This window comes from Bemisia tabaci, chromosome 4, assembly GCF_918797505.1.
Source record: "Bemisia tabaci chromosome 4, PGI_BMITA_v3".
Classification (NCBI taxonomy): Eukaryota; Metazoa; Arthropoda; class Insecta; order Hemiptera; family Aleyrodidae; genus Bemisia; species Bemisia tabaci.
The window spans coordinates 57,219,403-57,237,380 of NC_092796.1; the positions used below are offsets into that span (position 1 = coordinate 57,219,403).

Below are 17,978 nucleotides of genomic sequence, written 5' to 3' on the forward strand. Positions count from 1 at the left end.
AAACGAACCAACATTTTTGATTAAAATTTTCTGCGAAATTTATTTACCTACTTACTTTTAAAATCACACAAATTTGCAAGGAAAAGGTTTATTAGTTTCCCTTGAAAAAAATGAATAAAGATTCATGAGTATTTCCATTGAGATACTTATTTTTTGCTTTTAATCATCAATACAGATAAACGGCTAGATCCGCATACCTTTATTTAGAACCATCACTGGCAGGGTCTCAATAATTACCATTTTTTTTTCCTTTCTTCTTTTCTTTTCTTAAGTGAAGCAAAGTTATGACCTTGATTAATAACTGAGAAAAACTACGTACTTAATTTAGTAAAATTTGATAAAAGACGAAGGCTAAAGATTTCAATTACTGGCATGAAGAAAATGAAAAAGGCGCAGTTATTAATTTTGAGAATACCTTGAACTAGTGAGAATGCGTTATTAAATGTCCAGGTCAATAACATGAGGGTCAGATAAATAATGTCAAGAAAAATTAAATTAATGAAGAGAAGGGAAGAGATAAAAATCTATCAGTGCTTATTGGAACTTTACCAAAAGCTAATGATAGTATATTGACTGATAATTCCTGAGAAAGTGGGTACTTAACATTTAATTCTAATGGATTGATTCTAAAATTCTTTGAGATGGATACTTACGATGTAGGCTCATCCAAGAAAATAATTGGTGGATTTGTTATTAACTCGAGCGCCACTGACAACCGCTTTTTCTGACCACCTGACAGACACTTTGTCTTCGTATTAGCATGATTTGTAAGACCTAATATTTCTAGTAATTCAATAACCTGCAAGAGAGAGATTGTATTAGCACATGTAGAATTTGAATACAAATTAGAAGAACTATTAGAGAACTAAAAAAACTATATAGATCCTCAGAGTGAAAAAAAAATAGTTAAGAAAAAGGACAAGTCTACAGGAAGAAGTTCAAAACTTGGCTTTAGATTTTTACCTTTTTATCATTTTAGGTGCTATTATATAATTCAATTCATGATCTTTCTTTGTGGAACACCATTCATAATGGCATCAAATTTTCTCTTTTAAAAAATTATGCCCTCATTGCATGGCTTGTAAAAAATCGGCAATCATTCAAAAGCCAAAAGCTAATATCCAAAAGCCAAAAGCCTTTTGTCGTTTAAGTATCATATATGAGTGTGCTCCCACCTTTGTTTGTAATTAGTTAGATCCTCTGTACATGGATAAGGCAAGACTAACAATAAGGCAAGAATAATCATTTACGTCAAGTTGTATGTTATTATGCATAGAGAAAAAAAAGGAGGTGTTTGCATTTCGGGCATCTTGGGATTTTTTGATGATTTGATGACGTGGGTCGGTGCAGCCACGTTTATCCTGTCGATTTTCTTGGAAATGGTGTAATTTAAGGAAAGAAGTCATTATATAAAAAGTGCTTGAAATTATATCATGGGTTGATTTAAGCAGAAAAATGGAACATTATGGTCCGTTTTTCATACTTCGAATTCCGGATTTTGCTGGCCAGGTTGTACCAACCTACGTCATACCTAGGGTAAACAAACCTCAAGATGCAAACACCTCCTTTTTTTTCTCTTTGGTTATTATGTTCTTCTCAGAATTTGAACTTCTATTTAGAATAGCATTACCTGCTGGAAATTAATTCTTCTCCACCTCAGAATCCTATTTATGCATAAAGAGCAAGACTAGTAGAGAGATAATCTCTTTTAAAAAATCATGAATAATTGGTTGTCACTACTACTACAACTTGGATCTTTTGAGTCAATTTTTGGCCTTTTAACAATGGCACCATCCATTTTCAGCAGGATTTTTTGGTTAAATCATGAATCCAAAAACCTTAAAAGAGTGCAATAATTCAAATACCTGATACATTTTCTGTTCATATGATACATTAATTCCTAGTTTCAAGTGAGCTGCAATCATCATCGATTCTTGAACAGTCAACCTTGGCCGTAGATAATCATCCTGCTGGATGTAGCATGAGAGACGAAGGAAATGCTCCATATTTTCAGGAGTTCTGAGTCTGCCATTGTACATCACCGAGCCTTGACTCCCTTTAATCCTGTGAAAATATGCAAATTTAACATTATATATATATATATATATATATATATATATATATATATATATATATATATATAAATACATTGCAATTATACATTCCAGCATTTACTCTTCATATCACATTTGACTTTTTTTTCTTTCTTTGTTTTTAGGGAAAAGTAATCGGAATTTTGTCTTGAATTTTTTCTGACCAATCCTCGGTTCAGAGAAGCACTCTGTAAAAAATTCGAGTGTAAGTTCTTACTGAGCATAACCCTGGTAAAAATTGGCGATAAGAGCTGCGTTTCAAAATACCATAGGAATTCTTATAGCCGGCTAAAGAAGGCTACAGAAAATCATATAGCTGGCTGTAGAATGCGGAGAAAATCATACGGCCGGGCTATACGAAGCGATAAAAAATTATGCAGCCGGGCTATAGTTCCTATCGCCGGGCTTTACACTTTATCGCCTGGCTGTTGCTTTTTCGCCATCGATTATAAAAGGCTATAAGAAATTGTGTAGAAATTCGTGTGCTTTGGAAATCATTAAGTTTGATAAGGAACCACCTTAATTAATATTTACAAAACACACATTATATTTTCCTTCAATACATATTTTTTTTCATCAATTAAAATGAGAATAATCCATTCAGGATGTGCAAACATTTCAAAATCATGAGTTGAATAACGCTGACTCCGCCAGATTGAATATTAGAGCCTAATAACACAAAGCGGAGCGGCGACGCACTGGCGCCTACAAACCTAACAGGGATACTTCACGCATTGTGCAACGCGTGAAGTATCCCTGTTAGATTTGAAGGCGCCGATGCGTGTTCCGCGCTGGCTGCCCGCCTACTACGGCGCTTGAAGCAACTATTTCACACCAGAGGTATTGCACAGTATCATACGAAACTGAAGGCGCTCTAATATATTAGTAATGGCAGGCATCCGTCAAAAATACTGAGCTTTTCTCGCAAAATAAATCAAGATACTGCGGCCCAAAAAAGAGCAGTATTCCAAAAACTCACAAAGTCCTAGCATCCGTAATTAGTAACGTTTAGCATACACTTTATCGCCTGGCTGTTGCTTAATCGCCATCGGCTATAAAAGGCTTTAAGAAATTGTGTAGCCGGCTATAGAAGCTATTGGAAATCTTACAGCCGACTGTAGGTCTATGGTATTTTGGAACACAGATTCTACTGCCAATTTTTACCAGGGAATTTCTTATTTTTCTGGGTTCTTTGCATCCACTCATAAAACTGGACTTCGGGTTTGCGTTTATTTCTTAGCTGTGGGACTTTGACTTGCATTACATTGAGCCGTTTCAATATACCCACTCACGCACTGCCTTTAGAATTCTCAAGACTAACAGAGTTAAAAAGAGTCAAAACTTACTTGTAACCGGCTAAAACATTGAGCAGAGTGCTTTTGCCAGCGCCAGAAGGGCCCATTATAGCCGTCAGCTCTCCAGCTCTGAATTCACCACTAATTCCGTGGAGGATAGTTTTTTTGGCTGAGAACAAAAAAATTAAAATTTCGTTAGTGGCCACTTTAAAAAGATTACAAAATAATCAACAGAATACTTTCTAATGAGAAAATAACTAAATTGAGATCATAGTAAATTGAAAAATCCAAAGAAGAGGACATCAGAGGTCGAAGTATTAAAATCGAAAATTGCGGATGGTATGCTGATGGAACCTTATGGAGACATGTGAATAGAATTAGAATGTCCTCAGGTGGAGTTTCACTTCACCTACCAACTGCGAGAAAATATTTACGAACAATAAAAAACCAGACCACCAGAAGACGCAAATCCGCGAATATATATCTAATGCAGCTAAGTATATTTTCTGGCCTACCTTGGAAATTGAAGGCGGAATGCAAATTAGCAAAACCTACATAATACATAACTACAGTTCTCCCGTCATAATTCTGCTTTCCATTGGTGCAGCTAGACCATTTATCTAAGGGGGGCCTGCCCCCCTCCCCACTAAAAAAAAATGAGTATCCTCCTTGACTCCACCCACCGGGGGGGGGGGGGGGGGCTTTCTATAAACTTTACCGAACTTGGACTGTGGAGCGGTGATCTTAGCTCCTTTTCAGTTTGCCTTCATTTTCAGAGTAGACAACGCAACCTCCCATGTGGCCAAATAGAGGTGTCGCCCTCGGAAGTCACCATCGATCGAGGAAGAAAGCGAAAATAAGACTTAACCGAGCGCGGAGTGGTGACTTTACCTCACTGTCGGTTCGCCTTCAATTTTCAGTGTAGGCAACATGGTCTCACGCATGGCCGAATAGTGGTATCGCACTTACAATTGAATTTCACGATCCATTGAGGGAGAAAGCGGGAATAGACTTCACCTAGCGTCTCATAATCCCTTTCAAAGCAACTATGGGCGCTTGTCTCGACAGCCACCTACAGAAGTTTCCAGTTCATGCAAACAAATTTTATCCGATATGAAAAATTCTGCTCTTATCAAAATTCGAAGCCGAAATCGCAGTCAACTGATTCGATTTCAACTTCCAAGACCCCGATCGAAATCTGGAGCACGGTTTTCGATGATGACATGATGAGTGCAGATAAACTGGACGTATTTCTATCAAACGGAACTAAGCGCCATCGGGGGAGGAAGGGAGAGGGGGGCTTGGATTGGCGGGTGTTGCGGAACGCGATGCTCGTTCCGTCCTATACTCGCAATGCTTTTCTGAGGCGCTTAGTTCCGTTTAACAGAGTACGCTATACGGGATTCTAAAATCCTCAAAAGGAACTTAAACTGGCGCTTAGTTCCGTTTAACAGAAATACGTCCAACTCTGACTTATCACTTACAAATTGTACATAAGTTTTAGATGGTTATAGTATAGGGCGGCTATAGGCTATGCACCCTGACCGCTTCGCGGCCCAACCCCCCGAAGAGCTTCGCGCCTCACGCATTACTCATACAATTTTATATAATAAGAGTATGATATGCTCCAAAGTTTAGTTCATGTAATCGTTCATTTATTCTCTGCCTTCTAAAGGCAGTGAGGAGTGTAAAGGAAAAAAAGAATCCAAAAAGTTTGGAATAAGACGGACTGATAAAATCAAGGCCGCAGGCCGCTATTCATAATCTCCCCCCAAAATACCCTTAATTAACATTCAGGATTCAATGTAAAGTCTTATCACATTGCTTTTAAGAAGTGATCGATCACGATCACGACTCACGAGACCTATCCATGACCTACACCAATCAGCCACCAAAATAGAAAATGCTTTGTTCAAAGCTAAATGAATTCGTTCCGCTACTTACGAGGGAATTCAACATGTTAATTGGGAGTTCGTCGAGGGAACTCATCCAGAGGCGAGACGTGAATGATCGATTATCGATATTTCCCCCATTTGAAGCTATAGTAAAGAATCGAATTCCGGTGTTCGCTTCGTTTATCGATCCTTTTTATTAGGTTCAAATGGTAGACCAATCGATATATCGCAAAGCACGCCATGCCACTGAACTCATCCTTTCACTCGTGTGATTGTACTTCTTCATGGTCGTTGATATGATTGGAGGAGATGACGTCTGAATTTTTGATAGGATTCGTTCAAGGTTATAAGACGGAGGGCTCGTTATTTTTAGTGATTCAACTTGTTAAAATTTTGCAAATTTTCTGTGGCTGAAATTTAAAAAAATTGTGTTTTTTTCCCCCATCATTATATCTCATCAGATACCTGACTTCCCTTGCGCCCTTTCTGTTCTTAAGTGACAGAACAAAGGTTTACGGTGGAATTGCCCTATCAGAGATTAGGCTCACACACAGCAAATAGAATTGTGAGTTGGTTGACTGGTTGCTCACTTGGGAAATACGTTTCCTTGAAGTTGCCATAACAAAATAAGGTCATTAAAATCTTAAAAACGAAATCAATACAGAGAGAAGGAAGGTACAATAATAAGTCGAACAAAAGGGGAGAAGAGAGAGAAAAAGGGGGGATTTGCGAAAATGAACGAAGACTAGGAATGAATAAATCAAATTTCGAAATTAATTTGTTTAAAAAGTAAGGAGATTTCCGTACATTTTTAGTAAATGAGCGTACGGATTCCTGGATTAACCTAAGAAAACTTCAACTGTAAAATTGCAGGAACTCATATCATCGGCAAAAATGCGAAACCACGTACCTCCGTTGTGGTGTTTCAAAATTTCCGCACCTATTTTCATTTTTCGAGGAGAAACAAGTTACTTTATACCTTGCAATCTAATACTCTACTGACAGAGAAGAAAAATCAAGGAGGTTTCCAAGAAATCCCGCTAAATGATTTTCCTCAGAAAAATGTAAGTATGACAGAAAGTCTGCGACATTTCAAAAAGCCATACTTAGTTTCGTACTTTGGCGATCAAAATCTCGTTTGCAACACTTCAAAATTTCCGTTATAATTTTGTTTTTTTTCAAAGGAATACATATTAACCAATGCTGTTGCTCCGGATTTTCATTTAATAACTTGTCATACGGAGAGGAAAATTCGGATAATTTTCCTGTTTTAAAATTATAGCATGACAGAAACACGCAACGATGCAAACCGAGAAACGCGTACCTACAATTTCACCGTCAATCTGTGAGAAAATAATGAGAGCCAATTAAATTCTGTCTAAAGAAAAACTGTCTCTGTTTCCATCGCTAAACAAAAAAATAAACCAAATAAGTACACGGAAAAAATTAAATTACTGATTTAACAATTTAATTGCTAAAAAAAAGTGACTGCAATGTTTCAATGTAGATTTTATAACAAAAAAAATGCTACATTAACCACCCCTGTGGTTAAATTAGCTTACAATAGTGGTTTTTTTACGGTGGTAAAATCTACGTTGAGACATTGCCGTCACTTTTTTTAGCAATTGAATTGTTCAATCAGCAATTTAATTTTTTCCGTGTACGCGATGAACGGAGTGAATATTCAATCACCCTCCGTGACTGAGAAGCGAAAGCTCAAAGGTTCGGCGAACTCGAAATTAATTTGTAGCCGTTGTATGCTAATTGAACTTCCTAATTACTACTTTCTGCTGATTTTGGAGAATTCTGAATTTTTTATCCCTGGAAACTAGATAATTTTCCCTCCTCTACGTCAAATTTTATCACGAACTGAACTACCACTGTACACGACCGATTGACCTATTTCTTTCTGCTACGCATATTCACTTCCTTGGTGTGGACGCAATATGCACTGTATGAAAAGCCGCGGCTACCTCTCTAAAAAATGAGATACAAAAAATGAGTAGCTGCGTATGAATATGAAATTTGTGAAAAGAAAACGGTGCCTAATTTCAGCGACACCTGATGGCACTTAAGAAGTTCTAATGTTCCATTTTTCAATACAGCATCCAAAACTATGAGAGGATGTATTATTGTGGCCATTTCCGAGCACATAGAATGGTCTGTGTGGCGTATACTACTGTGCTACGGAAAAACACCGTGTAAGCCTTCCGAAATTGTCTTTCCTTTGATAAAAATCAATTTTTTTAGGGAACTTGTGAAGATTCTTCTTCCGTTGGACCAGTAGACAGGGTACGAATCTAAGAATTCTGATACATGTTTCTTGATCAGAATTTCACATAGAACACGATTCGTGCCGTTAAATTGCTATAAGACATGTTTACGTTTTTAGTTCACATTGGGTTGGGGAATTTGAAATTCGCCACTCACAAAAAATCAATAATCTACTTGAATCAAATCGAGCAATGCAGCGATATTGGCAGGTTTCTTGATTGATTTGTCTTTCTGCCCTGCCGTGTGCTGTTCGAAGAGTTCAAAATAGACAACAACTGAGCCGAAGTACTGATATTGGGATTTCCACATTTTCATACCGCAGCGATTGTTATACGGTAACGTTTAGTACGCAATTTGACTCACGTATAGACTTTTTTATGAGCGGCTTTTTTATTTTTTTTTTAAATTTACGCATCAAGAAACATTAAATATCTTCTTAGAAATTAAAATCAGGAATTTTCGTAGCGCGAGTCGTGCTCCACGTGAAATTCTGATTACGATACATAAATCAGAATGCGTATATTCGTACCTAGTTATGTACCAAATTTTCAAGAGAAAATCCTCATTCGTATCTTAAAAAATAAAATTTTATCGGATGAAATTCGGCAACAATCGAATGAAGATACGGCGTTTTTCCTTAGCAAGGCAGCGAAGTGGTAGTAGACGCTCCATGATAGATGCCAGACGCATGCGTTTAATAGTAGCCTGGCCGCTAAAATGCTAATGTCAAAGTCAAGGCACACCGCCATTGCCGCAGCTTGCTCCCTCAGGTGTTGCAATAATACATATGCAACACCTATGGGTATTCAGTTCGCTGTACGCATGCATGTTGCGTCACTCGGAATTTAGTTGGTCCCCTCATCGGGGACTTAGATGGGAGGCTGCATCTCGCTTAAAAAACTAATATACATTATCGCTATCTTACGTCACGCCGGCGCTGTTCTGACGTAAGGGCGTATTTCCATTCTCACATGAGCCCTGGGAAACATAGAGTTATACGGGAATCAGGGTTCACGTGGATAAGAGAGATACGCCCTTACTTTAGAGGAGCGACGGCTTGCGGATTACCTACATTTTGCAGAAGAGAACAACTATAATCTCGCAATTTATCGATCTCTCATTTTTGGTTTGCTCTTGAAAGGGTTTCGGGTGATTTTTACGCCAAGTGATGCATTAACGCCTCCAAGTTGTAGTATGTATCGTAACCTTCCGGCGACGTTTGAAAATGTCCGCCGCCATTTTATTTTTTTTTACAGAAAAAATGTTCAACGAAGCTGTCCGAGAATTTCGCTGAATTTTCTTTGTGGTGCCGATAAAATTCAGTGAAATTTTCAGACAAATTCAACCGACAATTTCTCTGTGAAAAAATAAAATGGCGGAGAAAATTTAGGAACGTTGCATAGCGCTTGTGATACTTTGGCCGGAAAGTGACGATATAGTAAAGTAATTTCATGATATTTCTTAACGGCCTTTATGCCTGACTCCTTCGCACTTTATAATTATTATTTTTTTTTTTTTTTTTTTTTTTTTTTTTTTTTTTTTTTTTTTAACAAGTTAGAAAAATCTTTGAAATTTAATTTCAGCGGAGTTTTTATTTTTAAAGGGAATTTTTTTGGAGCCTATTACGATGAAGAGGTTGCAAGTCAGTCTTGCCTGTCTCATCAGACGGATCATCAGAAAGAGTTTTTCGAGCTATCTGTGAAGCAATGAGGAAAAGTCAGGCACATGAAAGTATATGACGTGCGTGAGAGAAAGCCCATAAAAAATAAATAAATAAGTAAATAATCATCTTTTGCCGCTTGTGAATGATAATTGTTTCATGATTGGAAGAATTAACGCAATTAAACGATTTTTTAAAACAACGTGAGCATTAACTGTTGATTGAACTGACTGCCGCGTGCTCATGGTTAACCAGACATCCTTGTAGTATCGAAACTGCAGTATCTAACGGTGTTACTTAATACTCGGTAGTTCAAATAGCTCATTTACTACAAAATGTATCGTGTTTTTCCCATTATTTTAACGAGGAAACGTAAATTGTACTACCTTGACGCGGTTCATTAACATACAGGGTTATTCAAAAGTCACGCACCACTGGCCATGAGGGGGGTGTCCATTTGAAATGTTTGAGTTGCCCCTCGCCTCCCTCTCCCTGAGGGGATCAAAAACTGGAGAGTGCCTAAAAAAGTCTCCCCTCGATATGAGGAAAAACGTCTCAAACCGCAAGTTGATAACATAATTAGAACTAAAGTTATGGAGAGTGGTGCGTGATTTTTGAATAACCCTGTATCATCTGAGAGGGGGAAAAACAGGTCAACCTCATCAGTTCTCCGACATTTTGCGTATATTTAATTTATCATGAACGTTAGTATACTTTTTTGACTCAGTTAATTTCCAAATTTTACTTCTGAAACTGTTTCATGTAGATTATTGAGTGCTGAAGGGAGAATAATGTGTGAGAAAACGATTTGATTGAAACCTTTCCGTCTAATTGAAACAGCCAGTAATTTAACTCAAACGAGAAAAAATGACCCACATAGTTTTAGCGTTTCCCTAATTATGCTTTCCTTTTGCAGCTTTTGCAGCAGTCTTGATTTTTCTCATTCGCCAAAAGCGTAAACCGGCAGAATGTTGTCTTTTCGAGGTCTCGCTTGTCAAAAATTGGGAAAATTTATGGTTTGCTCTTGGAAAACTTTTGGAATTTTTTTTGAAAACTTCTGCTGACGACCGGAATCTCGCAAAGCGCACAATTATGTGCATAATTGCCAAACTGTTAATTGCGAATCTGATTTTGCTCACCGTTACGGATATTAACTGGTACGTTTATTTTGAGCTCGCGTTGACGGCTGGGGTGCTAGAGCGCATTACGCTGGTTCATGGAGCTCCGCCTGTACTCCACCATGATGTCAGTTTAAAACTGAAATTGCTCCATCTCCACATCTCACTCCCTCAGTAATATTTCTAACCCTTTAATTTGGCAACATAGCATAATCAGCTCAGTCAAGCCACGGCTCGAGTAATTAACGGATTAATAAGAAATGGACGTATTTATGCTAAAGGGAAGTATTTACAAATGAATTAAAGCAAAGGGAACGAAGCTACACGCAAGTTCTATGCGTAAATGTTCTTTTTCATCCATGCATTTGTGCTTAGTTCTTTTTGGCTTAAAAATACCTTTAATTACAAGAAAAAATTGCGCGATCCACAACAGACAAGCCATGTCGTATTTTATATTGAAGACAAACGTAGTTTCTGCGATTGTAATTTCTTTGACTCGCTTTATTCCGTCACGTAAAAACAACGGCCAGTTTGAGAGGGAGAAGGGGGGGGGATAAATTACTGAAAACGAATTTTCTTAAGCTATTATTTTAACTTAAAGCGTCGTCTCTTGTCTACAAAATTTGGTTTTTTTATTAATTGAATCCTTGCGGATTTAACTTAAAGTCAGTTTTTTAATTTAAACTTAACGATAGCAAAACAACGTTACTTCAACTCAAAATAACTGACTTAAATTTATATCCGCACGGATTGAACTTAAAAGAAACCCAAATTTTGTCGACAGGAAAAGACGCTTTAAGTTATAATAATATCTAAAGAAAATTGAGTTCAGTAATGGCGACACGAAAAGCTCCCTCTCATCCGTTTAATTTTCACATAAACATGCGTACCTATTCCAAAGGGTACCTATTTGCCTGATCATCTCTGGGAGGATAGGGGGCAATGGCGGTTGGGTGTCGCAGAGCGCGAGGCGGCGCTATAAAAGCGGCTTTATGTATGTACCTATTCCTGGGGTCTCGAGAAGCTTCGGCGTGTAAGTAATTTAATTATACATAAAAATGAATAGCATCGTGGTTTGTCTTGAACTTATTTTTATTTTAATTTAAAAAATAAATACAAAAATAAATATAAATAAATATATATAAATATATATAAATATAAATACAAAAAAGAGTAAGTTTCAAGTGAGTTTTTCCTCCAGCGTCAACGTGAAATCAATTTGCCAGTTCCCAGACCAGTAGCGTGGCGTGATTTGCGATATACCGCTTGGTCTGCCATATAAATCTGTGGAAAAGGATCGATAGATAGGGTGTTCGCAAAGAACACCTTAATAATCGATTCTTTACCATAGCTTCAAATAGGAAAATATCGATATACATCGAAGCACGCCACGCCACTTTTCCAGACCGCAATAAACAAACCTTAAACCTTTTTCTCCGTCTATAAATCGAGAGACAACGTTAAGACTGCATCGTGGTTTCAAAATTATTCAATTTTCCGGATACACGACGGAAACGAAGGTGTTTTTCCAGCGGGACAACACCTCGTAGTCACGGGAGCGAATCAGGTTCCCTCGCGTCTGTTTAATTACCATCACGAAATAGCTCCCAACTAAATCGCAAGAAATGAGAAAACGCTCATTGTGTAATCGTCACAGTAGAACAAACCTTGCAGCCGAGCATCCAGCAAAGCATTGCATTTCTGCCGTGCTTAGCAAAAACGCCGTATGAGCCTTCAGACGTTGCCAAATTTCCTACGACCAATCACGAATTTTCGGGAGAATTTGTGATTATTTTTTTTTTGTGATTTTTCAAAGAATTTGGTTTGAAATTGGATCCAAAAGGTCTGAAGATTTCAAGGAAAAGTATCCATAACTTTCTTAAAAAATACAAATTTTCTTAGAGGAAATTTGGAAATATTCGAATGTTCATACGTCGTTTTTCCTTAGCACGGCAGAATTCCAGCTCGCAACAGGAACCAAGCGCATTCAAGGAGAAAAAAGGGATTCCAGGAGTAAAAATTTCCTCATGAAGTATTATTTTTTAGTGCACCAATACAATAAATCATTAACTTTCTTCTAATGACGTAAATTTCGGGTAAGGCTGGAGAGGTCGGGCAGAAGCTAAAATTGTCTTGAATGAGGAGGAAAATCTCACCCACAAAAAGCAAAACCCGTTTGGATTTGATTTTCATTTTTTCACACATTTTTCAATATCTTTCATATTTTTCTGAAATTTCATGAAATATTTCACATACAATTTCAAGATTTTGTTTTTCACGGAAACCTGCACCCCTATGTGGAACACAGTACTTCGGCTCATACGATCAACTTTTATCTTAGTATGTCAAATCGCAGAGATGAGTATATTGCTATGCTCGAAAGAAAATGCTTGATCTGCGGAAGTAACTCGTCAGTTACATTTCTTGGATACTTAGTACGGTGTCTTCAGGATATTTTGTCTCCTTGTCAGTGTCTATCATCGCTGGTATGTTTTCCTTCTTCCGACTGATTTTATTCACCTAGTTAATCTTAAGGAAAAATTTCCTTAGAATTTACACTTTTCAAAGGTTGATATGTGTTTAATCCACCTTTTAATCCAAATGTCCTTTTGGAATTTTAATCGTCGGTTTGAAGTGTGACAGGCCACAGGCGTCGGCCTTCATTCCTAAAAGGCAACTTAAAGTTCGGTATACTTCTTTCACTATATGGTCGCGCTACATTGCAGAGAAGATAAGTGTTTGTGCCTACTTGAAAATGCTTACTCGCGCTCCCTAATATGTATATTCTGCTTTGCGAGTTAAGATAGTGTGCGGTTTTTAAGATACTTCACTCAAAAACAAGACGTGGTCTCCTGAACTTAGTCTCCAGACTACTTAACGCGTTATCCATTAAATCATCATCACGAAAATTTTGGTTATGAGCTTCAGTGTTGCCACCATCGGAAGTGCCCACTTTCTGGAACCCTTGTGGACAATAACACGAGGCTCACTATCCATTGAAAATATCTCGAAAACAAGGAACAATTTATGCGTAGGAGATTTCAGGGATTAATTTTCCAAATTTTTCAGATGAGATTGATATGTATAATACATGACACTTTTTTTCAAACACACTGAACAGTTCAACGTGTACTTTTGTTTTTTCAACTTAAAAAATGACACTAGGTTTCATGAAAAAACGAAATTCCGGGTCAAACTGTTCAGTGTTTTTAAGAGAAAAGTGTCATGCATTATACCCATCAATCTCATGACAAAAATCTGGAGAATTGATTCCTGAAATCTCCTACGCATAATTTGTTCCTTGTTTCGAGATATTTTCGATGGGAAATGAACCCCGAGTTATTTTCCAAAGGGGCTCCAGAAAGTGGGCACCAGGCGGATCAGCCAATCAGAGACGACTCGTAAAAATAGGGGATGCCACTCAACCCGCAATTCAAATTCGGGTTTTTGCTGTCTCTTTGGAGTTGGACTGGCCACGACAGAGCATTCCTCCCGTTCTAAGTTCTCGGATTGATCGCAAAAGATCTCGAAGATGTTGGTGTCCAGTTGCGGGTCATCCTTGAGACTCCAAAACGTAAACATTACTCCCATCTTGGCATGAGCGAAATGTATACAAGTCGCATCGGCGCCTATTTTCTACGATGCAGTGCTCGAATTAGTTTATCATGCGAGCCGATGAGAGTTTGTTGACCCTCCGATTAGTCTGATTAGTGAGCGACAGATGACCCAGTTTCCGAGACAGGTGGCTCATGATTGATCTTCGATTAACAGAATACACACAGATAGGCGCTCGAAAGGTCTGTCCTGGAGGTCACTAGCATATAGTCCCAGTCGAACCATCGCCACACATAGCTAAGTTCTCCCGCAATCGCAACTTGTTCCAGGGATGTTCGCTTACGAAATAGCCCAAGTTACGAAAGATAACGAGGAAGAAATACAACGGCCAACCGGGAAGGAGATTTTCAATGTAGTCGAAGACGACGCTCACAATCAGTGGAGCGAGTCGATTGGAGAGAGCAGACAAGATGTGGAAACCTTAAATGCTATAATCTTCATCAATAAAGAATCAGGGAAATTTTAAAGCATTGGCGGATCCAGCAAATTGGCAACATTGTTTTTCACCATTTAAACCTATGGAAATGTATCGATTCTTGGAGGGGCCAGGTGCTCCGACAAGAATCGATTATTTAACATGGGTCTAAATGGAGGAAACCCAGTGCTGCCAAAATGCTGAATCCGCTTCTGTTTTGAAGTGGCTCCATTGGTTTTCCTGGAAAATTTCTCTGAAAACACACCCCTCAAACTGTAAAAATATGACGAGATAAACATCAAGATTTTTAGTTTTCGTCAAAAATTGCTTGTTTGACCTCTCTCAATAACCTGTTCCAGTGTGCGACGCGACGAACTTGAAGTTTTTAGTCACCTGCGGGCTGATTATTGAAATTGATAGACAAAGCTATAGACAAAGAAGAGAAAAGGGATTTGGAGGGATCCTATTGGTGGAAGCGGGTGGTTGCAATGGACAAAGGACGTGGGTGATAGACTAACTAACGGCAACCCACGAGAGACCCGATAATTAGTCCATCATTTTCTCCCTTAGTCAATAAGAGCCACCCGTTTCCACCGATAGGATCGCTTCTTGCTCTCTATGTCTTCTTTGTCTATCGCTTTGTCTATCAATTTCAATAATCAGTCCGCAGATGTCTTTAAGACCTTGTATTCATTGAGAAGGGGGTGGAAAAGGGTGCAAGGTTGTGGGGCTCCCTTTATACACTATCTCAACACCCCTATTCTAGCAGAAAAAAATGCAAATCGCAATCTCCTTCAAATTTTCCTAAATTTAAATCAATTTCATTGCGACTTAAATCATTAATCATTCTTTTCGATGTAGACTTTAATCAGCTGGACTGCTCGTGTCGGATTTGTTTAATCTGACTTCATATTGTAGATGGGTATCATTTCGATCGACATGAATCTGTTGACAGATAAAAACGTGAACGAATCGACATAGATTCGATCGACGATTCGATTTACAATGGACCACTAGACAAGGTACGAATTTAAGCATTCTGATACATGTTTCCTAACCAGAATTGTACGTAGAGCACGATTCGCGCAACGAAAACTAATGAAACAAACTCCAAACGAAGATATTAAAGTTTTTATTTCACATTGGTTACGAGGAATTTCAACTGCCCGCTCACAAGAAACTCAAAGCTCTACGTGAGTCAAATCACGCACTACAACGGTTTCAACAAGCTCCTCAATAGAGTAATGTTCATTTCTCATCATGTGTTGTTCAAACTATAAGCAATTTGCTACAGCTGAGCTAAAGCGTCAAGATTGAGGTTGCCAGATTTTTATATCGCAGACACTGTCATGATAACGTTTAGCGCGCGATGTGAATCACGTAGAGCATTGAGTTTTCATGAGCGGGTGGTTTGAATTCACGCATCAAGAATCATTAAATATCTTTGGCAGGAGTTGATTTCGGTAATTTTCGTCGTGCGCGTCGTATTCTACGTGAAATTTTAACTGAGAAACATGTATCAGAATGCTGAAATTCGTACCTTGTCTAGTGGTCCATTAATTAAAAAACCAATGTGACAGTGACGAGGCGTGAATGATCGATAATCGATATTTACCCATTTGAAGCTACGGTAAAGAATCGACTATTAAGGTGTTCGTTACGAACAACCTGTGTATCGATCCAGCCGAAGCTTTGACATTTCCAAACGATTTCAATGAAATGAATTGACCGTAAGTCACGGAGCTCTCGTTTGGATATCAGTAACGTAACAGATTCTACGCGCAGAGAAAAATGGATTCAAAGGGCCGAGGTTACTTCAGTACTTCACCTATATACCGGGCACAGTTAAGTCGGTCCTTATTCGAGGTTAAACCAAAGCTGGTCATAAGGGTAAGCGAGTGGTAGTAGTAGAATGGGAGCGTGTGTGAGAACGTGTGTTTACTCGTTGCACTGCTGACCGGTGCGGTGAGGGACAGATCAATTCTTGCGATTTTTCAGATTATTTGCGCGACAAGGTTAATTGACGACATTACGCCAAAACAGCTCAAAATGCACGTACTGAAGGTTGATACTTTTTTGATCGGGATTTTTTTTTATTTATTTATTTGTTTTTTTTTCTTCTTCTTCTTTAATTTCAAGTTACAGCAGCCAGTAAATCGACAACTCGACATACCGTCCGTACAGCCACCAAAAGTATGTGCCAAACAGAAGTGGAGGTCTGAAAATTATTTGAAAAATACCAACGATTAAATGGCGAGACGCGTATGTCGTTTCTTAATTTACGCTCGCCTTTATTTTATTTATTTTTTTTATTTATTTATCTATCTATTTTTATTCATTTTTTTTTATTTAACCAATTTTTTTATTTATTTTTTTTTTATTTATTTTTTTTTTATTTATTTTTTTTTTATTTATTTTTTTTTTATTTATTTTTTTTTTTATTTATTTTTTTTTTATTTATTTTTTTTAAGGAGAATAAACCAACATCAAAACTCGAAATTTTCGCAGAGTATTCTTTGCACAGAGAAAAAACGATCATGAAAATTTTCAAGGTATAACTTCAAGTAGTTTTTCCTTTAAAAAATTAGAAATGACAGGAAGTCAGCTAAATTGCAACGATGGATACACGTTCCTGCAGTTTCACCTTCGATATATCGATGGCCAAAGTGGCGCATATCCCATTGCAGCGTTTCAAAATCTTCGCACATATTTATTTTTTCGAAGAGAAACAATCCAACTCCATAGCTTGAAAATTAAATTGCTAATGGAGAGAAAAAATCAGGAAAGTTTAAAGGAATGAAGTTGCTTAGTTTCTCAAAGAAAAACTGAAGTACGACAGGAAGTCTACAACGTCATCAAACGAAGATACGTGGTTTTGCAGTTAGGCCATGGATTTACTCTGGGTTATTTGATAAAAAAAAAAATAGCATCCCTCGACATCCAGACCCTAAAATTACGTTTTTATAAGTATTTACTGATCGCTCAAGAGATAAGATATTGTTCGAATACGATAGAAAAAGACAGGTGGTTTCCGATCCCGCAGTATGTCTAATCGTGGCATAATCAGTAATCACTGAAAGCGTCCACATCCTGACGTGTGAGCATTAATATTTAAACAAACATCCTCTCGAGAATGACTTAAGAGTGTGTGTGCAAGTGCAAGTCTTTACGCGGACCGGCAGAAAGTAAACGAGCTACTGACTAGGTGTCGAGTACGATATTGAGCTTGACTTTGTGGTGTTTGGATAATACAAAGTAAGTGCTCATGATGTGGTTTTGCGTCTTACTCTGTGCATATGACAAACGCCTTGATCTCACCGAAATGGATAGAGGAGAGGAGTATTCTGCACTTTATCGTATTATGAAACCATAGAGTACATAGAGTCGTAATGTAATTGGGAGAGCTGGCGCCACTTTTAAGCATTTTCCATGTCCCGAATTCCGAGACTCCTGTGTGACGCCGGGTCACTTTTTCGATATATAATCGATTGTTTGCGATACACGGGTACCCGGCCATCCGATGACAACAACAACAACAACAAAGGAGATAGGAATCACCATGTATTCCACACCGCCATTTTGAATCGAAAATGTATCGAAAAAGTGACCCGAA

The 17,978-nt window shown here is 38.0% G+C and overlaps 1 protein-coding gene across 2 annotated transcripts in view; it reads right to left on the minus strand.

Annotated features, from left to right (window-relative positions):
• The window catches only part of LOC109042608 (ATP-binding cassette sub-family G member 1), a 57,995-nt gene that overhangs the window by 9,890 nt on the left and 30,127 nt on the right, over positions 1 to 17,978 (minus strand). For both annotated transcript variants that reach the window (XM_072300144.1, XM_072300143.1), the window contains exons 3-5: positions 3,440 to 3,557; positions 1,866 to 2,064; positions 654 to 799 (exon numbers count right to left, since the gene is read on the minus strand). In XM_072300144.1, the coding sequence (XP_072156245.1) occupies positions 654 to 799; positions 1,866 to 2,064; positions 3,440 to 3,557 (463 nt within the window). The remainder of the gene's footprint in view (positions 1 to 653; positions 800 to 1,865; positions 2,065 to 3,439; positions 3,558 to 17,978) is intronic.